The sequence below is a fragment of the Musa acuminata genome, chromosome BXJ2-10, assembly GCF_036884655.1.
Source record: "Musa acuminata AAA Group cultivar baxijiao chromosome BXJ2-10, Cavendish_Baxijiao_AAA, whole genome shotgun sequence".
Taxonomy (NCBI): Eukaryota; Viridiplantae; Streptophyta; class Magnoliopsida; order Zingiberales; family Musaceae; genus Musa; species Musa acuminata.
This window is the reverse complement of record NC_088347.1, coordinates 30,453,893-30,479,906: the sequence shown is the minus strand read 5'-3', so window position 1 is coordinate 30,479,906 and position 26,014 is coordinate 30,453,893. Positions and strand designations below refer to the sequence as shown.

Below are 26,014 nucleotides of genomic sequence, written 5' to 3'. Positions count from 1 at the left end.
TAGAACAGATAGACAATTTAGTACTTAAAGGTTCACAACTCACCCATAAACAAAATCTGGTTTACTACCCACTAAGTTGACCAAAGTTATTTCCATTGAATAGTTGACTATGGATGCTGTCTCATGTGCATACCATAATTTCCATTCTGATGTTGAACTTCAGTCTTCAATAACTTGTGCTGATTTGTTTATGGACCAAACCTTCTTTCTTCGACCTTGATCAGTTCGTACATGAAGAGAGAGAGAGAGAGAGAGAGAGAGAGAGGAATGTGGGGATCGAAGAACCAAGGAATAATTTGTTCGTACAAATTATATACAAAGCGGTGGTTTCTCTCGTAGTCTTTCTAATAGTGACTCTCTCTCTCTCTCTCTCTCTCTCTCACTACATTGATGGTTGAGAAGATTAACAAGATTAACTCACATCTTTATTAAGCGCCCCTTATCTAGTAAACCATAACTGTGGATCGTATGTTCTTCTCCTCTTTGCTCCATTCACTAATTCTGAGCTTCACAAGAAGCGAGGAAAAAACATGTTGCAGTGCGCAAAAGAGGACCAAATCCAAATCAAAGTCGAAACTTACTGTACTTTTTACGCATCTGTACAATTCCCCCTCCCCAAATAACAAGCAAATAAAACAACGAAAAAGAAAAAAAGATAGCATTTTGAAGAGAAGATATATTGATTTTTGGAGCAACAAAGAGGCAAAGTTCGAACAGAGTACCTGAGAGAAGACAAAGTCGAGCACGCGGAAGCTGGACTCGGGCAAGGCTTCGCTCACCCTCACCACCTCCGGCGAGTCCGGCCTCGCCGCCCACCTCATACCGCTTTCCCGCCAAAACCCAAAAAACGATCGAGAAAGAGAGCAGCAGTAACGAAGCAAGACAGCTCCTTTCTACGATCTACCTATCGGCATCGTCGTCCTCCCTCTGAGCCCCCAGTCCCAGAAGTTTCCGTGTCAGGAACAGCAAGCGACAGTTTCCAAACCCAAACACCTCAAGAAAACATAAAATCGTTTCTTACATACCCGGATATTTTCTCCGCCGCTCGCAAAAGGGTCCGCACCCTCCATTTCTTTCGTTTCTCCGTGTCGAGACGCGAAACAGGAGCCTCCAAAGTGTCTCGCTATCAGCATTTATATGATGCTGATGTAATTTTTTAAATTTCGTAAGTATCTATATTTTTATCTAAAATTATAAGATTTTATATGAAGCTGATGTTTTTTTTTTTTTTTCGAAAATTATCTATAATTTTATTTCAAATTATAAGATTAATAAAAATCAATATAATTTATATTTTATATATGATAAAATCTTATTTATTTTTTAGGAATTAATTTTATTTTATTTATATGATTATATTATTATTTATTTATATATTTGAACCATATAAATTTTTTTATAGGATTCAATATATTCGATTTATTTATATCAAAATATAATATTTTTTAAAAATATAATTTTATCAAATAATGCATTTAATATATAATCTTTATCACACACTTAAAGCATTTCACAAATTCACACAAATCTCCTTCGCCTACTGTATATTAAAAATATAAATATATTTGCAGACATATCCTTAGTGATACTTCAATATCTGAAACATTTATGTTGGTGCTCATATATGCCATTATCTTAAAATAAAAATATATGCATTATGCGTATACAACTCTTTCTGAAAGCGATTAGCCATCGGAGAAACAAGTGAAGCATCACCGACTCCACTGCGATAATATTAAGCTTATCGGGAGAGACGTAAAATGAAAATATATGCTGTTGCAAGGTGCTGATATATAAGAGAGGACCAGAAATTTCCCAACTTTGATGATATAGATAGGACAAAAAGAAGACAACCCCTAAGCTTTTAAACTATGCAACTTTCTCATATCAGACAGCCCCCTATTCAACTTTTATCTCTAACCTATAACCAATCTATCAAAAAGGAAACCAAAAAAGAATCCTGAGAAGCACCCTAACCATAGCAGGATACACATGTTCAGGGACTTGAAACAATGCATCTTATTTGCGGTAGACATTTCTTTTCGAAGCAAGATGGAAGAATGCAACTGGACTCTTCATCACCTTTTCAAATCCACCATGCCAATCTAAAACTCCCCTTCCCACCCCCCCCCCCCCATCCCCCCCCCAAACAAAATGAGAGATCTCAGCCACAGTTAACGGTGACTCATCAAGATTATGCATCCATGTCGCCTTCCATCAACAGGTGGCCTGAAACCAGCATCATCATCATTCTCACTGGCTCATGTGGTGGCCAGGCCACGAAAATGCCTTCCGCTCTGGATGCTACACAAGGAAATGGAAACCATAGTTAACTGTTAATTCCACACCAAAAACAAACTAACAAACAGAAACTAATCCAAACAAGTTCAGTCACCTTCTGGTAAAATTCAGCAATTTCCTCGGGTGTCAGTGGTTCTTCATCTGCATTTATATCCCACCCAAGACTTTCCAAAAAGGTAGCTTCCTCCTCGCATGGAGAAGGAACAAAATCTGAAATTATCTCGTCAACATTTTTTGGAACCGATGCTGTCATAACAGAATCTGGAGATGAACCAACTTCTCCACGGACGGCAGGAGATGCAGTCATGGAGACAGCTGCAGTAGGGCCCAATGATAAATTCTCATCTCCACCATCACTAACGCACTTTAGAAGAACATGGTCAGAAGACAAACTAAGAGATCCGGCAATAACAGGGTCTGAAGATGCAGTCTCATCTTCACTGTTAAGAAGATACTTGTTGGGCCCCTCAGAGGCAACATTTTTATCTCCAGCGGCATCACTGTCGCTCATCTTCACCGTTAACCTTTTCTGACTAAGCTCAGGTGGATCCAGTGAAGATTTCTGTCGTATAATATTGAAAAAATCATTACGATTCTGAGCTTGAGTGTTGGGTCTTTTTTCTCCATAGCAAGTCTGAGTAGAGGGTGAAACACCTTTGTTGTCAAGTTTTTGCTTTGGATTGACAGTGCTTTTTGGTGAAAAGGTTATAACCTGAAGATTGCCTGCCTGAGATGTTTTCACAATATCTGACCTAGCAGGTGCATGGACAGTTTGAGATGATGACTGGAGCCCGATCTTCAATGAAACACAGGATTCCCCACTTTTTGTTCCTCTAACTTTAGATTTCTCCAACGAATTGTGAGCCTGAACAAAAAAATCATCAGAAACTTATGTGCACAAGCAGAACCAAATTGGTAGCTGATCACTTTATATTAGGTTCCAATGGAACATTCCATTACATGTTTCCAATTATCACTCATTGCTTACAGCTTAACAAGATATACACATAACAGGCAACACTTATCTTCATGTCCTACTAAGAATTTTCATCAAGCTAACAGAGCAATCATGCAAAATTCAAAGAATTTTAAATTAGCTGATGACATAAACCAGAGAAATTCTTGATCTGGAGCAAGTTGCCTATCGTTACACTCTGAAATGACTTTACACCAAGAAAATCCATATGGTGTGTCAATATCTCTTAAAAAAATCAATGTCAATATTTCTCGATCACTTATATACTTATTTCAACATAAATCAAATCAAACCAATTCATCTATGTATGAATGAAGTAAAAACTCCTTGAAACATTTTAATTCATGCAAGAACAACATTCAAAACTTGATCTCCTAATTTTCCTCTATTGGAAAAAATAAAACAATTCAACAATCATACTAAATAGGAATCTCCCAGAAACCTCAACATCAAAGAAACAATCTTAGTACTCATCATAAAGCATTTTCAATCACTTTACATTAAACACTTCATATGCCATGGATACTTGTAAAATAACATAAGTATTTTCTTCAAGAAAACCATGTATGAAATATAAACTAATGAATCATTCTAATTCATGATAACAATTCTTATGAGATATGTAAAATCATTAAACAACAGTCTTATGCATAGATCCTATGGTGCATGCCGAACAGCGGATGAAGATACATTATTTCATCGGATAGATCCTATATCCCCCAACAACATAGAGAGGATGCATATTATACTCACAATAGCGGATGATTAAACTTAGTTAATGACTGGCAACAAAAATATCATATTAATTACATCTAAGATTGATTGATTAATCACAAAATTCACAACATCAAATAAAACCCCTTAAATTCACTAGAGCAAGAGATGGAGGGGTACTGAGCCCACTACCCCCAGGATTGGCCTGAACCTGAGCTGAGCCAACTTAATTCTTAGTTGAACCAACTTGAACCAGAACCGTTAAAAATCTGGTATAAACTGGACTGAAATCATACAAATCCAGCTTGAGCCAACATGAATCAGTTTGGAGAAAATATGAAATGGTCCTAACAAGGCCAGAACCAATCGAGAAGCACCCTAGACCGCCTTCAACTGGCCAGAACCAACATAGTTCTGATAATGCTAGGATTTTTTTATATTGGGATGGCCGCGTTGAGCTGTGGCCCGTTGGGTTGCAACAGCCAAGCTGCACTGGGCCAATACGTCACATCGCGCCACTGAGCCACTAGGTTGCTAGGCTATGCTGGGCCAGAGGGCTGCTAGTTCATTCCAAGACTTTATGTGTCGATGGACATTGACATTAACACGAGATAAAGTTGCGAAGAAATGCAACAAGGAGGTACTTCTAGACTTTTTGTAATTTTGATCTCATTAGCTCACTGACTATCATGCTCCTCCAAAATACTGGATGCGATATGGTCCTAATAGGAAAGTTTGAGCCATCCTCCTAAACTCATCCTAGACCTACAAAAAAGCTCCATATTTGTAGGGGCTTTAGTTCAATCAAAAGAAGAATTCAATCATCCAATTAGCTTTTAGCTTCTTAGGCAAGTCCCTCTTTAGCCTAAGCTTGACTTGGTTAAGAACATCTTTATAAGGTTGACATCAGATGGATTGCCAACTAAGATTTTGGCAATCTACCTTCTTTGTGTGATCTAACTAAGACCTTGCTGATGGAAAAGGCCAAATGCACATGCAGACTCATTCCCTGTTTAAAAAAGTAGACAATAATACTTTGACATACTAACTGGGTTATGATTTGACCGTTTATCTCGTTGTCTCATATTCTGCACTGATGATTTAATCTCTCTTGGAAACCCTTCACCACCCCCACCAAGCATTTCAGCAAGAGTCGTCGAAGGTAAAGAATAATAATACCAAGAGCTTTTTCAAAAAAAAAACAAAAAACAATGCCATAATTTGGAAAAGTTTAGTAATCAAGTCTATAACCTATCAGCATCAACTGAGTCATCCTCCATCTATATCCTGCCAACAATTGTTTAAATTGTTCATTTTCTTGATTTGGTTCAACAAATACTTGAGCAATTAATGTCACCATTACGTGACTCCTATATCGATGCAGGATGAATCAATGACAGAGTGGTATATAGAGGATACAAAATATGTTACGTAAAGTAAAATAATAATGGAAGATAAAAGATACGAAAATAAGTTATTAGAGAAGAAAATACATCGATCCAATGTGGGGAGAGTATTTGAATCAAAAATGAAAAAAAGCTATCCATTAAATCATAGCTTTTGAACCTAATAGGCTAATAACCACAAACCAACTCCATAACAGTACTGCCTAATCACAAAAGGGCTTCCAAGAGGCAAGAAGTCTATAATTGACTCCTAATCTCCATTACACTATTTGGCTAAAATTAATTCATAAATCATTTTCATGTCAAAATAAGACCAAGCTTACTAAGAATATTTCCTAATACTAAACTGATATAATACTCTTGTCTCACTCAGGTACAACCCAAAATAAATGAAAAACATAATATTTATTCTACTAAACTACAAAAACAACATTTTGAACCTTAAAAAGTTGGAAGCTAAGAAATGCCATGAGATACGAATTGTTCTAACTTCTAAGATCATTGAACTATGAGATCTATGCAAAAAAGTTATGCCTTCTGGAAGATCACTAGTAAATATTTTATTACACAAAATTCCTACCATTTGATAGACATTTATAATGTATATTCTCCATAAGGAAATACTAAAATCAAATCAGAAAATAATATTATAAGCATGGAAAAGAAACTGTCCTAAGAGGAATGTTGCTCCTACAAGAAGCTCAATAAGTCATACTGGGAGCTTGGGACTAACAGGCGCAGAATGTGAATATTTACAGTAAAACAGGTTTAGATGAATCTAGACAAACAGAAATTCCTGTACATCCACAGAATTTACCAAGCACAGAAATACAAAGAAAAAATCAATTCGATGAACAATTTTTTTGAGTATATTACCAAAAAGAAAGAACCAAGAACATGGTATCTATATATTTTTTTGTAAATAAGAAAAATAAATATCAGCTGATACAGATCTGTGGATGACCAAACTGAGACAAGAATCAGTTTAGTAGATGACCGATCATTTGGATATAAGTGAAAGTCAATTCCAGTCTAATCTCTATCAGCTGAAGATCTTTATCCAGTTATGGGTGCTTCCTATTCCAGTTCTAGATGCATCTTCTGGCTCCACAATTTAGGTTTATATTATTTAACAGGTCAAATTTGGGCTGTTGCCAGATAAGTTACTGAAGCATAAACATTGGAGCAGTGACACCATCATAATGTTCTCCTTTTTTCCCAGTTAAGCCCTAGGGTAAGTAAAAAGGGGATCGGTTGAGTATAAGATGAGGAGGTGTATCGGTGTACATCATTATCCCACTATCCCTGCAAGGAACAAAGACTTGTAGTTCACACATTTTCCCTCTTGATTCATGTTTTTCTTATCTTTTTTTCCTTGTTCACCCTTTAGTAACCATCTAGAACGTTTTCCTCCTCTTTCAATATAGAGGCCATCTTTTGCTGTTTGCTTGTTACAGCAATAACACACTTTTAAGTGATCAAATGTAATCCTTCAACAATAGTCTCTCTTGTTTCTGATCATCCTAAGACCAAAATTCAAATGCGATATACAGTTAGCAGAATTGCCTCGTTTGAAAACAACAGGGTGACAGATGACGTGTTTCAAAATAGAGTACCCCCATCCAATGAAAAGAAGAGACAAACAGGAGCTATCAAACTAATCAATATAGTCTAAAGACTCTAAACTGTTTTTTTTTTTCATTCAAATGCATGAGCCATTCAAATTCAAACCAGGATTATGTAAACAAATGACTATACATAATACATGATCCCTTTAATATGAACAAAAAAAAACCCTTTTATCACTCAAAAACATACACCATATATACATCAAGCAGACTGACCCTGACAGAGGAATATGGCTTTCATATCCCAATATACAAAATAGTTGCAGTGAATAAAATGTTTCTTAACTTAGCAAAGGCTTGACAAGCAGGACATCTGGGATTCTAATTGACATTAATCATCTCTCATGCTTTTCAGAGCAATATCAGTTGCTTGGTATTATATATATAGATAGTCATTTTTAAAAAAGATTATTTAGTTGCTAACAAGTTGAAACTTAATTACTAAATTAATTTTAAAAAATGTGAATAACCTTTAAGCCCTACTCATGCCACCTAATAAAGAAATAGTAAGTTGGATGAGATCATGATGAGATCGACAAAAACTAAGCACTTATATTAGTGTGTGTGTGTGTCTAGATGATACATCAAAATGCTTAAATATTGTTTAGAAGGATGTATAATGACTGAAATAAGCTACATATATTGTCCTCATGAGCATTTAAATAAGCCATGTGTTGCATGTGCAAATAAGAGGCTAACATAATATACCGAGCTTTTAGGCGTCGAAGGTGTTATGGGTATTAGCTTGGTGTACTGTAAACGAGTGAACTCCTCCACCTTCTGGGTACCAACAGATGCCTGCAGCAAAAAGATCAAGAAAGATACATCAATTTTGTCCATGTTTTCTTAAAGTAAGCAAAGAATGACACTAATAATTACCTGTGATGGAGTACGAGCATTTGACGGTGCTTGAACCAGTGCCTCAGCCATGTTTAACCTGGTACTGCTGCTTAGAGCAGTAGATGTGGCAGATGAGGTTGCAGGTCCATTGCCTCCAACTCTGACAGGAACTTCTGCCAAGGCTGATGTCCAACCATCACCCCTGATACCCACTGATGTGGTTCGAGAAAGATTATTTAATGCTGTAGTAAGACCAAGAGAAGACACCCTGGCAACATCCGACTGTCTGTCATCGGCTCCAAGAATTGGAAATTCTTTTTCAAAGGACTGTGTATTGACGTGCATAGTGATTGTCCCGGGTATTATACCATTACTCAAATTGCTACTTGAGTTTTTAGACGAAGCCTCACTCTTCCTTCCATAGAATGAGGGGTTGCGTCTTAGAGTGTCTCTTTCATTTTTTGCATCAGTATAATTAGAGGATCCATTTTCTACCAAATATGACCTATTTCTTTCACGCTGATCATGTTCCTTTTCTCGATCTTTATCACGATGATTCCTACCAAAACTATTATATGACCGTAAACTAGAAGTGTTCACTCTATCATGAGTCGAGGAACTATTGCTGCTCACGCTCCTGCGAAAGGAAGATAAGCTTCCATCTGAAAATGCCGAAGAACGGGAAGCATCAAGATCACAAGCACTTAGCGAAGATCTGTTTCTTGATGGATGCCTAGCTCCACGCTCGTCTAAAACAACAAAGATATCACCCATGTTGAATTTACAAGACTAGTCATGTAGAAAATAATGACAAATCTACAAGAAAGTAAATGAATGTCAAGAGCACTTGATAATTACCCGAATGCAATGAAGATCGACTTCTGTGGTTCGAATTGCCACTTGCACTTGCGCTGCCGGTAGAGCCTTTATACCATTCAGGCGCAAGCGTGGGCTCGCCTCGCTCCATCGTCGAGTCAGGCCATGCTCTGATGACAAAAAGCCACAGAACCCATCTTCCCAATCCTTCCTATGCCATCAAACCCTACTGAATCGAGAACAAACAGGTTGTTTCAACGATGACAGAACCCGGCATTCACTCGGGACGCCGAAGCCCTTCGATATCTATCTCCGACACACAACCGAGTGAATCACGACATCAACCAATCATCCAAGCGACAGAACCAAAATCAGTCCGCCAGTCGAACAAAGCGGCAGGAGGGCAAGCAGCAAGCGATCAAGAAACCGCCAAAAAGCAATCCCCAGACGCCAGGAAGCGAAGGGAGGAGCCAATGCGCGTCGGAGGGCAAGGATTCCCGCGAGGCCGAACCCAAGATCAGAACCCTAGAATCGGTTCGGCGGAGGGAAGGAGCGAGAGATCCAACCAAGTAATGCAATCTATTTATCTACATCAAACCCTAGAGCACAAATTGAGGAGATTCGAAGTGTCCTTACGGCGAGGGGGAACGGAGTCCGTCTCCTGCTCCAATTCTCCTTCTTCTCTTCCTCCTCCTCCTCTTCTCTCTTCTCTCTCTCTCTCTCTCTCTCTCTCTCTCCTCCCGTAATCTTTATCTCTATCTATTGCGGTTATGTGATATATTTTGGTTGCTATTTCTTTTCTATTGGGAGTTCAGTTGGGGACGGTTCTGCTTCCTGTGTGTGGAGGGAAATAGAGGGAGAGAGAGGAGGAGACTCCTCTCTGTGTTTTGTTCTATCCGAGAAGAAATGGACGTGAAATTATAGGGGAAGGGATGAAATTGGGGAGAATTGGGGAAATCGTCAAAGGGGAGAGTTTATTTGATGTGTTCACTTATCCTTCCAAATTCGATCACGAAATCGAGGAATGCTTTTTTTTTCTTTTTCTCCTTCTGAGGTGGGAGATATTCGAGACTCTTCCAGAATTTTCTTTTCGGTTATAAATGGTTGATAATTTCTTATCTCAATTTTTTTACGAGATTGAATTTTGATAGAGTCACTGATCATATTAGTTTTGTTTTCTGAAAATAAATCTATGAGATCGATTTTCATGTGTTTTTTTTTTTTCAAATGTATATATATATATATATATATAATTATATTAAAAAATATAATTTATGAGGTTTTCTTATAACTTATTATATAATATATAATAGCCATTATTAGATTATTGTTTTGTTTAGTCAAAATGGAAAAGTCAGCTGGAGAAAAAAAAAAACAAGTAATAAAAAAAGGAAGTTGAGGAGATTCTGATTTCTTGCTATTTATGATTTATGTACCCATCAAAATCAATATCCATAGCTACAAGGGGAAGGGGGACTAATTCTTTGGGACTTTTAGGATGGATACATAAGATTTTTCCACTGAATCAAATAATTATTATAATTATTATTATATATTTTCTCTCGCGTGAAAATAATAAATGAAAATGTCAAAATGGATAATGATTTTATTTTTTATATTTTTCTGATACAACCAAATTCAAGCTTCGTCTTATCCCAAATCAAGATAATAATATTACCAAATTAAGAATCAAGATTGGGGTCAAAATTGAAGTTGCGCTGAAGCTAATCCTTCCTTGAAGATCAAGGATTTGAATCGAACAAGTTGAACAAAAGATGTAGAATTGTTCAAAGTCAACAACATATCTGTCAAGAAAATTGTAAGCTTATTCACGATCACTCGAACACTCGGGCATCGGTGGAGAAACTCCCAACAGGCCACCTATCATATACAAGCATCTGTTACAGAGTCGATGAATTCAGAAACCATACATCTCTAGAGTGGTTCAATCTGTGGTAATCGTGAGATCGCTACAAGTAATCTTCAAAGGTGGCATTTTGACAATTGTTAGATCACCACAAGTAATTTAAATATTGATTTGGTGATAATTTACTAGATTCACTTACTAGGGGTTTAAAATCTTAACTGATACATTTCACACATTAAACAAACAATGATAGATGTATCAAACTAACTTATAAAGATTAAAAGTTCTAAACCTTATCCAACATAATATTAATAATAAAATATATTATGAATAGTCTGATAATGAAATATATTATGATTAGTCTCAAAGTAATATACCAACCCTCTTACCATAAGTTGAGAATTCAGAGGATTCAAATTTTCATCCAACATAAAAAACAAAATGTATCAATTAACTTGGCTCGTAAAAATCTTGACATTTTATCGTAAAATTCTGAACTCAAATCTTATTTTCATCATTTATCATTTGTTAAAAAAATCGTACTGAAGCAGAAAATGTAATAATAAGCATCCATTTGAGTATATTATAGGAATACTGGTATGAAAGAAAAAAATTCTGTAGATCAGAGATGGAAACAATTGACACATCATGATTCAGCATAGAAGAACAAAGGTAGATAAAGAATATTGACTTTAAAGTGAAGGAACAACTGAGAAACTATTCTGGTAGTAAAGATAAAATACAACACAAAAGTTCCTAAAATGGATCGAGTACCACAACCAGCACAAACAAAGCAGTAATTCTCTGCTGGACATTTGCATCTACTGACTCACCAACTAGATGCCCTTTGGATCATCTCTTTTTCCAAATGATAAAACTTATGCAAAAGTGTATTTCATTGCTATGCCACTACACTATACGCTAAAATCCAAAAAGAAAAAAGGCCAAACACTTGATGACTTACAGAGCACCCTTGATAGCTCTAAATGAGAAAATACAAGAAATGAGTCGGAAACCAGAAAGCATCTGAGCCAGCTGTTCCGTGCGAGACCAGCTTCTAATCTGAATCTTCATACACTTCATTATCAGAAAACTCATCCAGAGATCTCATATCAAGTTGATAGCGCAATATGCCACCAATGCCACCGAAACCTCTGCAGAACTGTGAACCCTCTTGAGATTTGTTGGTAACAAACTCGAGCGTGCAACCAAATCGTTTGTATTCGGTAGCAAACCACTCCAGCAGAGATATTTTCTCCTGCACCTCCAGTTCGGCATTGTTAGCTGCATCGCGGAAATGATTCTGATCAGTTTCTTGGTCCTTGTTCAAATGTTTTATGATGATTTCCCCATTAACACTGTTCTTAAGCACATATCTATTAATATCCAGATTTTCCCAAACAATTAAGGTCTCCACAGCACCCATCTCAAGAGCTTTTAAATTGTCATCAACACCAAAGACATATTTCCCCGTGTCTTGGCTTATTTCCTCAAAGTACTTCCCTATTAATCGTTTTTCCTGTATGAACTTCACATTAGACAAAATTTCCGCTGACAACTCAATTGCCTGATTGAAGCCATTCTCACCTCCATAGGAAACATCAACTACATTGAGTATCTTGGCCTGGAGTCGCTGATCAAACATGTCAGACTGGCTCAACTCAGTTTTAAAATCAGCAGAACCAGCCAGAATCAATCCAGCTACATTTGGCTGACTTGTGGTAGGATTTATGAAGAATTGGGTGGCAAGTTCAGCTGTCTTACGAACATAATTGTGACGTTTCTCCATCCGAAGCCGAGCAAATCGAAGTGCCGATTGTCCTCCTCGACCATGCTTTTTTGGAAGATCAACAGTAAATTTGTGAAGTACCTCACGTGTATTGCCACTTAATGTGCCAAAAAGTGCTCCATTTCCGTCCATCACTATGAAACCAAACTTGTCATCAGATTCCAGAAGTTCATTCAAAGCCTCAGTATGGAACTTGTTATCACAAAGATAAAGTGATGCATTAATGGGCTTGAAAGGCTCGAAATCAATGGTCACCTTCTTTTCTTTTCCATCCTCGGTGACAATGGTTCCAGTGTAAAGAACCAGACCATTTGGAGGAACCTTGTTATATAGCTTCAGCCTCTGCTGAGCAGATGTTATGGCTGCTAACACAGACTGCCGATTGACTCTACTTTTGATGTTTGAAGCAGTTCCGTATTCATCACCCAACATTTTAGCAACTCGAGAAACTTGATCACGAGGTGGCATTATGAGAGATATCATGCTTGTGCCATTACCTCTGGCAGATTCCAAGGCCTTGATTAGTTTCTTAATCTTCCATATCTCAATATTCTTATCAGTTTCATGACCATCTGCCATTTTGATTAAGCGTCCAGAAAACCAGAGTGATGGACTGAATACCTGTCAGAATCAATTAAACATACAATAAGAATGAAGAAATAAATGAAAACTATTAGAGAAAGAACGAAACAAAAAAGTAACTCGTATGAATTCAAAGTGAAGTCTGAACAATTAACTGATAAACAAATTACTATGAAGAATAAGAACACTGCACAAACAACGGAATTAGAGGCAACATATCACAAAATATGGTAAAAGAAACTCACCCACAAACATAACAATATCTGGAAGGGTCATGATCATACCCATGGTGATATATCTGATCTCTTAATCATTATGTTCAAGAAAACAGTTCAAACAGCACAGGAGATTCTGCACATTTCTATGAAAGATTTCGAACCGGAGTCTAACACACTAATAGACCAACTAAGCATTAATCTCTCTCTCTCTCTCTCTCTCTCTCTCTCTCTTTCTCTCATGACAAAATGCTGTTTTTAAAATGACACCGTAGATATTTAAATTGGTGATATACAGTGTAATTAGATTGTGTTAGCAGCTTTAACCTTCATGGTCGACAGTACATATAAGGAGGTTCCACAACAACAACAAAGTTGTAAGTCTCAACTATTTAGGGTTGGCTACTTAGATCTTTTGCCGTCATTGAGATCTGTAAAAAGCCAAGGAAGTTCCAAATATTGCAAATGTTACCCATAACAGAGCGTTATTAGACCAACATATATATTGACCAGCACAAAATGCTATGCCTGGATACACCAAAAACAGTCACTAGAATTAATGTCAATACCGACCAGTACAGCAGGTACACTAGAATGAAATCGTACTACAGTATGATTGTTATATTATGATATCTGAAACTATGATGAATGATTCACTGGCCAATAGCTACCGTAGGTACCATAGTAAGATATAAAGATTCAGGAGAGGCATACCAATAACTTGCTAAGAAGATTGTCACTACCTTAATCCCAAACAAAAAATAAAACATTATTTATATCGCAAACCATCGAATCATACCATCGTCTGTGTTGAGCCAATATATTCATAACCCCAACGACCACTCACCGGTTTCATAACTATTTCCCAAATGATAAACGATGTAAGAGCAAGCTGCAATCAGGTGCAAATTCATGGCGGAGAAAGGGCATGTTCCCCTGATCTTCATGATATTGTTAAAGTATGCTTAACCCAAGAAGTTGTGCCCATTTGTTTTTAAAAAATGAAGTGGTAAACAATGAACCAATCTATATTAGGATTGACAAAGGTCACATTCAAAACGGATTTAGTATATCTCAAGAGAATCACCACCATGAAAGTCACTAAACCATTGTTCTTAAAAAACATCACCAAGCAAATGTTTTGTCGTTCCAGACAATCAAACTTTTCATAAAATATTTCTTTCTTTTGATAAGCACATTCTAATGCTAGAAACAGTATTTCCTTCTTAGTTGCTCTTCAAAACTTCAACGATATATTTATATAATTAGTGTAACACCTCCAGTTTAGTCTTACACTGAAAGTTGGAGAATAATTAATTAAGCTCATCAAGTTAACAGATTGGTTAAGGATAATAGGTTCATCAAGTTAACAGATTGGTTATAGGAAAATAGGTTAACAGGTCAAGGGTCATCGAGTGACCAGTATTTGATATGATGAGAGGCCCAAGTAGAAAAGAGAGACTCATGAATAGGACTAAAGGTGCATCACAAAGTGAAACCACCAATGGACTGGACCTTTCATGCACCATACTGGTGTTTGATTATGGGTTATACTTGAGCTTGAACAATGACATCAAACCCTTACGCCGGAGAGATCCACATTACAAGTGGGTAAATGACAATTAAGCCAGCAGTCATTGTGCGTCGAAGGCAATGACAACAGGAAACATACAACCCATGATGCTTCAAGGAGTAATTAACATAGTCTGGTAACAAAATTTGCCAACATGTCAAGCTATCATCGGGCCAGCATTCACAAACATTCAACGTCACTTATCTTCATGATCAGAATTTTAATTGGGTGAAACATCTTGGATCCATGAGATATCACCAGGCCAAAGGTTCAAAATGATTTCCTCTAGCAGTTCAAAAAAACAGTTGCTTAAGACATACATATCAGAGCAAACAAGAAAAATAAATAAATCTCACCGCAAAGATAGGAGAAAACAGGACAAGAGACAGCAAGTTCTCATAATAACGAAGTCCATAAGTACTTAGCGAATCATAAGGATAACAACATACCACAAACAAGACGTTTTATCTTAAAACACCAAAGTTCATGCCCCTAAGGTAAAGCCTGCGACTGACAGCAAATCTAGAGAAAAAAAAAAGTCCTCATTTTTCACGGCAAAATCCAAAAAAAAAGTTGGACCATTCAGCGCCGCGGATAATAAAACAATCCCAAACCCGACAAACCAAATAACCATCACAACTAAAAAGATCCATATTTGTCGACGTCAGTTTTTTCTATCCTTGTTGCCATAAAGAATTGCAAAGAGCAACCAAAACCCTAGAAGACGAAACAGGGAAGATTCAGGCCACAACATCGCCTCTAAAGTCAAGTTCCACAAATCCAAGCTTCTGTCGGCTATAAACATAATCCAACAACCAACAAAACTTCTCCAAAAAGAACGAGTTACACATGTCGACAAAGATTGAATCGAAATTGAAAGAAGAAAAAGGGAATAAATCGAAATTAAAGAGAAGACACCGAAGAACAGGTTGCCGAGGAGACTATTACCGGAGGGAGATGCTTACTTGACCGCTGACTTTGCGAGGGTTTCCCTTTCCCTCCTCTCCTCTCACGCCGCCGGATCCGAGAAGAGGACGAGAAAAAGCGTATCTTGTCTCGTTCTTCCCCCTTGCCGCCGCGTCTTTTAGCGCCTACTGGGAGATCGAATTTTCCAAAATACCCCTGGAGCTTGACAATATAATAACATCCACCTATTATAGCGTCTTTTACGTATATATCCTTTCACAGTTGAGAACTTTGCATTTTTGCCTCTCCTTGTTTAATCCCTTGCAGCTGTATGTCATTTCCCTTAGCATCCCCCCATGAATTAAAGGACAAATTCGCCAAACAAAAAAATCTTATTTTTCCTTTTTTGTCCCACGTAGCATGCATATTTCTCCCTATTTTCTTTTTAAAAAAATTACCTTAGCTCCCGTCAAGTCGGCCCACCTGGCTGCCCGAGGGTCATATCCTGACCCTCTCATCTTTAAAGATTCAATGAATGATGGATGTTTATCATTTCTAAGCTTAAACACGGGCCGTCGTACCTCTTCGATTTCTTTAGCCATCCTTATATCTATCATAAACTCCTCTTGTTTGTCATTACCATTCTCTCTGAGGTCATCGAATCGAACAACCGATGTCATGACGATATTAGCGCTTTCATTGATAAGTTATAGATGCAGATAGATCTCGTGATCTCAATCTATTCAACCGCAGATGTATCGTTACGATCAATGTCCTCGACAAGGTGACTATCCCTCCGGTCACTATCGTCCATCTCGATGAGATACAGCACGTTAATAAGAATCTTTACGAACTACTAGTTGTCTTATGTTTATACATACCAATACTTAGCATCGAACCTTTGATGGATTGGAGGCAATGAATGAGGACGATAATAGTATGATGATTGTGTTGATATCTTTCCCAATCAGAAAGAAAAGATGATCATATAAAGGCGATGGGCAGAAGCAATACAAATGTAAAGTAATAGATAATCTTATCTTTTAGAAAATAAAAAATACTATTAAGAAAAAAAAATAAGATTTTAAAAAATATTTACCTTAGAATAAATATAACTTTATAAGATTATTATTTAGAACTTTATTTCAAAAATATTTAATATTACTAAACTATCCCTTCACAAATTGATGATCCTCTTCTCGTCCCACCTTTCTCCTTCCTCCTCTTCTTCACCTTCCTCTTATTCTCCTTCTTCCTCCTCTTCTTTTTTTGTCTCTCTCCTTCCGTTCTTCTTCTTCATCACCAGCAGCTGCGTCTCCACCCCCACCGAGGCCGTCATCCAAAGAGCCCTCCACGTCACTCCATTCGCTGATGGAGACTATGCCGACCTCCACCTCGATCCTTCTGCCCGAGCAAAAAGCGATCTCCACCGGGAAATTGAAGAAGGTGACGAGATCCTCCTCCATGCGCATAGTGGCGGAGAAATTCCCATCGTAGGCGTCTATGTCGTAGATGAGATGACGTGGCAGCGAGATTCTTGGTGAAGGAATTCGTCGAGATCGAACACGTAGGAGCGGTCGGGGGAGGGCGGCTGCACCACGACTACCTCTTGGAAGAAGCGCATAAAAGAGTTGCGGAGCTTGATCACCACCGGAGCCGATGGCCTAAACGAAGATGCCGACGCCTACGTCCCCTCCGTTAACGTAGCCGTGTGAAACCAAACAGCGTCGCCAGGGCGAACCTCCAACGTCACCTTGCCTTCGCCTTCTCCTCCTCCTCCTCCTCCTATTCTTCTTCTTCTTCCTCATCCTCCTCTTGCAGTGGTAGAAGAGTACTTGCAATCCCCCAAGGTGGCGTAGTAGAGCTTGTCGTGGCCCCTGAGGCTGTCGATGAGGTACCTGTTGGAGCGGCGGCGAGCGCCCCCGGTTGGAGAAGCGCGGCACGATGACATGGAAGGCCAGCAAGGTGTCACGTGGCAAGGAGCACGGGGGAGCGTCGGTGTTTGGCGGGGAAAAAATAAAATCGATAATATTAGGGCTATAAATAATATAATATTATTTTATTATTTTTAACAAAAGATTATCAATAATAAAAAGATTGTTATTAGTAAAAATAGTGTACTAATGATTATCAATATAATTTTAAATATACTAAAAAAATAAAAATAGCTATCATTTTCTTTTTGGCTTCAAAAGAAATTCTCCTTCATCCTCTCATGAGATTTCCTCTTTATCTTATTTATGCTTACAACTTACCACAAAAAGTATATAAATACATTGTATTTTTTAAAATATTAATGTTATAAGTTACGGTGGTATTAGAAAAACTACAATGATATTTATAAATAAAAAAATACATTTTATTGGAAATTATATGATAAAACTTCAATTTTCCCCATAGCCCAATTTTCCCCATAGCTAACATTTTCACCATATGCAACAAGCAGGCAGAACACGGGCAAAGAAAAAGATGTGAAAAGCAGTTGATGTCCGTGATTTATACACAAGACCAATACCATCCCTCCTTCATAGAGTGAAGGCAGGACGTAAGAGAGTCCCCCTCGCTAGGTAAATTAACTGGCAACAGTGCGGAAAACACCAGTTCTAGAACATCGCAACTCATCTAGAATGTAAAAGCCAAACTAATTGGGGAGTCTCTCACTTCAAACCTATAGCAAATGACAACTTAGGGCGAGATTTGTTCTTTCCCAATAGCTTCATCTGATTCGCCTTTTCTTCTTCCTCCCACATTTTCTTTCTTCGCATTGCTTCCTCCTTTTCTTTCTGCATACGTTCCAGCTCTAGACAACGCTCCAGCTCCTTTTGCTGCTGCTCTAAAGCTTCTCTTCTTTGAGACTCCTCGACTCTTCTTTGATTCTCCTCGAGCATCTTATCCAACTCCTCCCTCTCCTTCCGTTCTTGTTCCTACAAACCCAGATCAAACTGGCATCAGAAAAAGTAGAGGAAAGAAAATAACATTTCTCAAAAATCAACTTATCCAATAATCAACACAAAAATTTGTACATCTATGAAAACAAAAGCACATATTGCAAAGTACTCAGTTCCATGGCAGGCCAGTCAGTGAAGAACAGCAATTTGACAAGAGTGCATATGCCACCAGACTGCACTTAGTCAGGAACCTGTGTACAGCTGACATTTGCACATTGGGTGCCAAAAGTGACAGACAATAAACATCTGAGAGCTCAATCACAAAATTGGACAAGATGTGATCTCTATGTAAAGCATGGAAATAAAAGGAAAACACACAAACAAAGTACGCTTATATAGGAACCATACCGCTTTCTGCCTTGCCTCTATAAGAGCTGCTTCCTTTTCTTTTTCAAGTTGGGCAGCAACCTCATCAAGTAGTTTCTTATGACCTTCTTCAATTCGTCTTTGTATTTCAAGCTTGATCTCCTCAGAGTTCAAAGACTCCTCGACTTTCTTCCTTATGGCTTCTTCAATTCTTCGAGCAGTTTCTTCTTCCAGAATTCTAAGTTCTGCTTCCTTTTGTCGCCTGTTAGTGAAATTAGATGTAAAAAAAAAGAACTGTTCAAGTAAAAAACAACAGAAGTTGAGAGATGTTCTCAGAAGCCAGAAGAAGAGCCTTAAAATAGATAAGCAAACAGCATATAAGTAACATTTGTGGTAACTTACTAACCCATCCTTTTCATCCATCATGACATATTAAACATGAGATTGTGCTTTTTAGGCATACCTCTAAAGAATCCAGATCCAAACAAATGAGTTTTCATACTGGTGAACACTAGATAAAGCAGGCACCAATTGCATCATCAAACATAACAAGTGGAACTATACCAGTAGCTCCCTTCAGAAAAGCCTGTGGAGAAAAATGTCAAGTAACCTGTGGCAGGTTCAAAAGTAATCACTTAAATACTTCAATTTCTCCATTAAAGCACAGTCCTCGCACCATAAATTTCTGTGTCAATGCAAAGCAAAGACTACGGGATGTTCCATTTGCTTCCTTGCGTTACAAAAAATGCTGAGAACTATTTCCTATTATTAAAACATGATAAACAAATGAAAAACATCATGCAGCTAACAGTAAATAGATCTTACTATCCAACTCTTGAGATCTCGGCAAAATCTAAAGTGTCATCACAACTCAAATTTAAATGCCAGAGAATGAAGCATTTGTTTTTTCAACAGTCACTCTTATTTTTATATTATGTATATTTGACCAAAAACCAAACCTCACCGAGATCATCTTTCTTGTTTGCAGGTAATGTGTAACTTGATAGTGCAAACACGTGGTCAGTGAAATGATAGAGAAGTTCTTGGTGGATTTGTAAAACCAAAAGAGAGAGTGGGAGGGGTCATAATGAACATAACTCTCTCTCTCTCTCTCTCTCTCTCTCTGAAGATTTTTTACTTAAAAAATCTTCGATGTAGATCTGCAACCTTATCCAAAGATAACCTCTCATGTTTCTGAACACCAAGCTTCCAATTCTTTCGGTTATTTCGTTTGAACAGACATTAATCATGATCCCTAAAAATTTGGTGATAGGTGAGAGGGAGGGAGCTATTGGATCAACATAAATGACAACAAGAAGACACCAAAACTTGCTGATCTCATTCCAGTAAAGAAAAATATTGAACTTCCACCAACTATATATGCATCTGAAAAAGGAAGAAGAATATCCAAGTACCAGAGAAATTTTCACTAATAATGTTCTACCCATGGAGCAAAAAGAAGTTAAGTAACCATGACATTTTTAGGATTCTGCACTCCGTGAAGCAAACCTGAACAGCTTCAGTAAACTTCCCAAAGTAGATATCACCAAAAGTTCTATTTTTACCAAATGCTTTCACATAGTTTAAGAATATTGTAATTCTAAATCAAGTAAAAGAAAAGAAGAATCATGCTATATGCACCAAGGACACGTCACCTCTATAATGAACCAAAAGAAAATTTTAGATCTCTGCACTGCAGCTAAACTTCTTGTGGAATATTAGTAAACACAAGGGTCCAGCCCAACACATCCATTCCATTTGAGTGTAGAATTCACATCGCACTGTCAGTTACTTCCTCAAATAAACTTAGCTTTCACTTACCAAGAAACTTTAGCATGAACCAAGTGTTTGAAATTGGAAATTTTTATATGAGAACTTCTTGCAGGAAATCCATCCCTTTTGTCAATACAAATTACTTGACCTTTCTCAAAGTGCCTTAGTCTAAAACCGCATATCTCAAAGTGTTGGGTTTTATGAAGAAAGAGATACTAGTATTGTTAGATCAGCATATGATTTACAAATATCAGATGAATGATCAAAAGCTTCCAGCAGAATTCAAATAGCAAAATAGTTACTTGACAAAGAATTAGCTAAGCCTCCTTAATATCTTTCAAATGGCTTATTTATTCAAGCTTCCACAAAATCCTCAGCTGGTTAAAAGTTAGAAAGCATATTAATCTATCTTTACATATTAATAGAAACATGAAGAACTTGAGAACATAAATAGACTAAACGAAATGGAGAAGATATACATGAAAAAATAATGAAAGAAAAGCAAAACAATTTGCATCATGCAAAAAGCAACATTCAAACATCCACAGTGGTCGATAAACTAAATTCTTGTAAGGTAAATTTGGAAAAAGAAAATAACATATTGAGCTACATGCTTCAATATCCAAAGTTTCAGCAAACACAAGAAGTATGCACAATTTCAGAGAGTCATGTCGCTGGATAGTGCACCATGGTATGTAAACACATATGCAGGTTCTATTCTAAAATTTATGGAAAGTTTAAGATCAGGAAAAAGAATAAAAATAACTTATGAAACATAATCATCCTTCACGGGAAGATGAAGGCATGCCTTAGAGCCTTAACCAATTCAAGCATAACAAGATAACCAAATAAAGAAGTACAAACTATCTAATGAACTAATTGTTAGTTGATCATTGATCTGACCAGTGACCCAAGGATTAGCCATGTTGATGGCCGGTTTGATAACTATCCTTTAGTTATATCATCTCTAATAGATAAGTCTTCTGTAATTAGGAGGTTCAATGGTACAAGTGCAGTTTGTTAATTTAAACACAATAACCTAATAAGAACACAATTAAATGCAATTTCACAAGATCACATATTTGAAATAACTCTTGAAGAGGTATTATCTTGAACAATCTAATGAGGTATATAAAGCTCAAAAATCAAGATCACCTGTCATAACCAACATCAGGTTTCAACCACAACCTTCATACTGGTTGGTAATCAATAACAATAACCAGGCTAGAAAGTCTTATCCTGTTGAAGGATCATTGCCGGCAAGAATTACTGAAATTCATCTTCGGCATTGAAACTTCAGTTTTAAATAAAAATGCCATATTGTTCTTGTAAACTCCTAAAATATGTGAACCTTCAAAGCTTAAGCATCAATTTCTGGTATGTGATCTCAATTTTTCATGCATTAAGAAGAATGCATATGAATGGAGAAGATTGAGGGCCTGCTACAATCTCATGAAGTAACTTTTCCCACACATGTTTTGTATTAGTAAAATTAAGAAGATGCACTAGTAATTTGAATGTAGAATAAGTATCATAAGCCTTAAGATGAAAATGCTCACCAAAGTATAGGATTATGTTTTTACCGTTTCTTTTCTTCTTCTTGTCTTTGTCTCTCAAGAGCATTTTTTTGCTCAATGGACACAAGACTAGGGCTTTCAGACTTGTTTACAGGCGAAGTTGACATGCTCCTACTCCTTTGTCTCTTGTGTCGCCTTGGCGATGGAGAACGACTAATACGTCTCCGAAGGCTCGGAGAACGGCTTTTACGCCATCTTGGAGAAGGAGAACGACTTTTCCTCCTTCAAGATTAAAAATAATTTCAGACACTGACATTCATACCATATAGACAAATTTATGAAGGCAAAGACTTAGTTTACTCATTCAATATTACCAACAACTGGGACTCAAATATAACACATGCAGTTACCTTAAATATTGTTAGGAATAATCTTCACCGCTTGACTTATACCCAAAAGATGCAAATCAGGCAACCAACATAACAATGAACAGTCATTAGCTGTTTATACAATACTTTTCCCTTTTCTGTTCTACAACATCAAATATTAAATGTAACAAGATTTCAATTTCCACTGAATATCATAGAGATTAAGAGTTTGCATACATACAAAATTATAAAGATTCTCAAAATCATGTTTACTATTGAGCATCAACAGTATCCACCTGGATTACAAATGTTTACAACCATCTACAGGAATATCAACATAAGTATAGATTACAAATGCTCAAATCAATTTGTGATATTATTGAGCAGCATCTATCAGCAGATTTGACAGATATCCAGTTCACAAAAAACATACTTGAAAGTTTGCCGTACCGGACTGTACCGCCCGGTACGGGCGGTACGTACCGGTCCGACAGGCCAGCGGTACGCGGACCGCTCCGTACCGTACCGACACTGTAGCAGTGTACAGTAACACTGTAGCAGTGTACAGTAACACTGTAGCAGTATACAGTGCTCGATACGCGTGAGTGTACCGCTCGGTACACCTGGGTGTACCGAGCGGTATACCGTACCGTACCGGTACCGAGCCCGGGTCGAAACGCCGGTACGGTACGGTACGGCGAACCTTGCTTGAAACTACTCATTTTCTTAGTGAAGCAAGAATACATATTAAAATAATCATCCAGTATCCACCTGGATTCAAAATAACTGTTGCATTAGTTTCAGCAAAACCACTGATAGCTATTATGCTCTGGCCTTATTTTCTAAAGAATATACCATCAATTGATTGCATTAATGGCCTAGGGGTAGCCAATAGATTCCATTACCCCTTATACTCAACTATTTCCAACACTATTTCAGTATTTTAACTGTCTATAAGCTGATGAACCAACCTCATCAGGAGGCAAATGATTAAACAAAAAAGGACAGCTACAAGAATATTGACAGTATTATTCTATTCAAAAACAAAATAGAAGTCTTTTTTATTATACAATAGGTGATGGTCTACTGTTCGTGATGGGGATGAAAATAACAAGAGAAAATTCTAAAAAGGGGACTCTCAAAATTTTTTTGCATGCCAAATTCTGAATGCGAGATTAGATAGTTCAATGCTGATTCACAGGAATTCCAAAACAAATCAAAATGACTCATATTCATAACGTCATTCTGAGCAGATAGTATGCTAATTCACAATGTAATGGTATACGCATCAACTTGCATAGTTTCTAATTTTTTGACAAGGTGTTTTCTTGCAAAGTTCTTCAAAATATATACTGCAACAGTCACAACTGAGAAATGACTCCACCGTAATGCAGGCAAATAGATGTATCTTGTTTAGAAAAATGGTATTTCAAAATTCAATATAACAGACTAAATCTCAAAAAACGCATGGTGCTATACAAGGCCATGAAGTAAAAAAGAGCAACAATTTGTGTAAAATATCAGCACACAAGAGAAAGAAAGTTGACCTGAACCCAGCAGAAATCAGTCTCAGATAGTCATTAACTAAATCCTCATGTCATCAACAAGTATAGGTCCAAATTATGCATCATATTCAGATTTCTGTCATCTCATCATATGAGTGCATTTGTCATATTCAGATCTCCATCATCTCATATGAGTACAGTAACCAAACCAGCAGCACTAAAGATGAAAAACAAGTTTACAAAAACAACAATGTAATCATAGACGATCCTTCAACTATGTCTTCATTTCACTTACCATCCAGTGCTATAATCTAAGAAAGTTACAGCCGCATCTGTCTACGGCATTAAAATAAATCTTGATCCACCTAGAAAAGAACCTTAACAAGCTAACACTTTTAGCCACCAGAAGTGTTTAACAAGATAAGATCGAATTACTCTTTGGTTGATGCTCCAGCAGGAGAAAATAAAAAGCTCTTATCAATTCAGTCTCTGATCGTTAACAACGCAACGTATTCCTATGAGGAAGCAGTAAGGCAGACATAGATGCAGTTCACAATCTGGGATCTTTGAAACGAGAAACATTAGAACTCAGGAATCAAGAAGGCCAGGTGAATATTTTCTTAGCTTCTCATAATAGCATGCGACGTCACCTATAAGAATAAGGGGAGCGGCTGCGATCCCTTCTGCTTCTCCGGCTGCTGTATCTAGGAGAAGGAGACCGTCTTCTCCTATAAGAAGGGGACCGGGAGACCGTCCGAGGCATCTCTCACCGGGCCAGAAGATCGACCACTCAAGCTAGCGAAGAAAAGATCCAAATTGTAACAAATCGAACAACGAAAACAAGTCCTCTTCCTCGTCTCAAGATTTCCTACACGATCAAAGCGACAAAAACAAGAGATTAAAAAAACAAGAGATAATGAACGATTAAACCCTTGGCATGAAAGAAAACAAAACAAACATATCTTTTTACCAAGAATAGGCCTCGGGCTCTCGAGATTTCGTCTAATAACCGGAAGAAAAGACCTGAACGAAGAAAGAAGAGCATCATCAGCGTCCCAAAAAAGGGGACATCAAAGAGGAGAGGAAGAGGGAAAACAGAAGCGATCGGGGTAGGGTGGAGAAGGGATTACCACGGCAAGACGAGGAGATATGACGGGCAACAGAGTGGAGGGAGATCGCCGCTCTCCCGGAGGGCGATTGGGTTGGTGTCCGATAAGGGTACAAGTGGGGCGGAGAAACAAACTTATAATGCGATGAGTTGGGATAGGGTCCGGCACGGTGATGACTCCGAGTTCACTCGCCATGCGGACTGAGTCACCGAGTTCAACATTGACTTTGGTTGCGTCATTAAAAGGGTATATATATATATATAGATATACTCAAACCTAGTTGATGCACTTGACACGAAGATCCACACCATAGATCAAGCGATGCACGTCTCTTAAGGAACGCAGATTTTAAAGCACGGCCCAGAATTTTAATTATATGACTTATTTAAATTATATATTTTTGTACACCGTTGATCAAGATACTGCACATTTTTTAATGAAGACGCATCTTAATGGACGGTCCGTTATTTGAATCGTGGAGTTCTTTCGGTGCTTGTGAGGAATTGACATCAGGATCACACTGAGCACGAAACTTAAGGTAAATATATGGTCCAAAGTTTCAATCACATACTTAATCGAAATATATTTTTGAATTAGGATTAGGAGTTAATATCAAGATCCATACGGTTGATTAAGAGATTGCACCTTTTTAAGTAAGAGATTATAAGTAAGATCTAATGAGATAATTGACACGCTAATTTATCCAAGTCTAAATCATTAAATTAAAATCTATAATCCCTTTGGTCACTTTAAATCTTAATTCATTATTTCACATTTATTAATCGACAAGACTTATGTTATATGACATTTCATCTTCATTGTTTCTGCACTATACTCCACAACCTCGTCAACTTCCTGTTTCATTGATATTGCAA

At 37.4% G+C, this 26,014-nt stretch overlaps 3 protein-coding genes across 5 annotated transcripts; all 3 read right to left on the bottom strand.

The window, feature by feature from the left end:
• Positions 1-1,761: 1,761 nt before the first annotated feature.
• On the bottom strand, positions 1,762-9,626 carry LOC135625077 (uncharacterized). 2 transcript variants are annotated; one of them, XM_065129379.1, is made up of 6 exons: positions 8,724-9,626; positions 7,905-8,614; positions 7,734-7,823; positions 3,014-3,166; positions 2,396-2,935; positions 1,762-2,304 (listed from the first exon to the last, which is right to left on the bottom strand). In XM_065129379.1, exons 1-6 carry the CDS (start codon positions 8,830-8,832, stop codon positions 2,254-2,256), a joined length of 1,653 nt encoding a protein of 550 aa, XP_064985451.1. In that variant the 5' UTR covers positions 8,833-9,626; the 3' UTR covers positions 1,762-2,253. The 2 variants fall into 2 exon arrangements, with proteins under 2 accessions (XP_064985451.1, XP_064985450.1); XM_065129378.1 differs by having other exon boundaries at positions 2,396-3,166.
• A 1,595-nt stretch (positions 9,627-11,221) lies between these two features.
• LOC135584348 (eukaryotic peptide chain release factor subunit 1-3-like) lies at positions 11,222-15,805 on the bottom strand. Of its 2 annotated transcripts, none has more exons than XM_065129375.1 (2): positions 15,673-15,805; positions 11,222-12,958 (listed from the first exon to the last, which is right to left on the bottom strand). In XM_065129375.1, exon 2 carries the CDS (start codon positions 12,914-12,916, stop codon positions 11,606-11,608), a length of 1,311 nt encoding a protein of 436 aa, XP_064985447.1. In that variant the 5' UTR covers positions 12,917-12,958; positions 15,673-15,805; the 3' UTR covers positions 11,222-11,605. The 2 variants fall into 2 exon arrangements, with proteins under 2 accessions (XP_064985447.1, XP_064985446.1); XM_065129374.1 differs by having other exon boundaries at positions 15,656-15,771.
• Positions 15,806-18,069: 2,264 nt separating this feature from the next.
• LOC135625074 (uncharacterized protein At1g10890-like) lies at positions 18,070-25,262 on the bottom strand. Its single transcript, XM_065129372.1, has 6 exons — positions 25,161-25,262; positions 25,001-25,053; positions 24,681-24,898; positions 22,224-22,439; positions 18,910-19,129; positions 18,070-18,537 (listed from the first exon to the last, which is right to left on the bottom strand). The coding sequence occupies exons 3-6, from the start codon at positions 24,791-24,793 to the stop codon at positions 18,271-18,273; spliced, it is 816 nt and encodes a 271-aa protein (XP_064985444.1). The 5' UTR covers positions 24,794-24,898; positions 25,001-25,053; positions 25,161-25,262; the 3' UTR covers positions 18,070-18,270.
• Between the last annotated feature and the right edge of the window lie 752 nt (positions 25,263-26,014).

Excerpts from the sequence above, each read along its gene's own strand:
- LOC135625077 (XM_065129378.1), bottom strand. The coding sequence starts at position 8,832 with ATGGAGCGAGGCGAGCCCACGCTTGCGCCTGAATGGTATAAAGGCTCT. Across the intron at positions 3,167-7,733 it reads CTTCGACGCCTAAAAGCTCG|GCTCACAATTCGTTGGAGAA; the intron begins GTATATTATGTT and ends TTTTTTGTTCAG. Across the intron at positions 2,305-2,395 it reads TTGCTGAATTTTACCAGAAG|CATCCAGAGCGGAAGGCATT; the intron begins GTGACTGAACTT and ends TTCCTTGTGTAG.
- LOC135584348 (XM_065129375.1), bottom strand. The coding sequence starts at position 12,916 with ATGGCAGATGGTCATGAAACTGATAAGAATATTGAGATATGGAAGATT.
- LOC135625074 (XM_065129372.1), bottom strand. The coding sequence starts at position 24,793 with ATGCCTCGGACGGTCTCCCGGTCCCCTTCTTATAGGAGAAGACGGTCT. Across the intron at positions 22,440-24,680 it reads CGCTCCCCTTATTCTTATAG|GAGGAAAAGTCGTTCTCCTT; the intron begins GTGACGTCGCAT and ends TTAATCTTGAAG. Across the intron at positions 18,538-18,909 it reads TAGAGGCAAGGCAGAAAGCG|GAACAAGAACGGAAGGAGAG; the intron begins GTATGGTTCCTA and ends CTGGGTTTGTAG.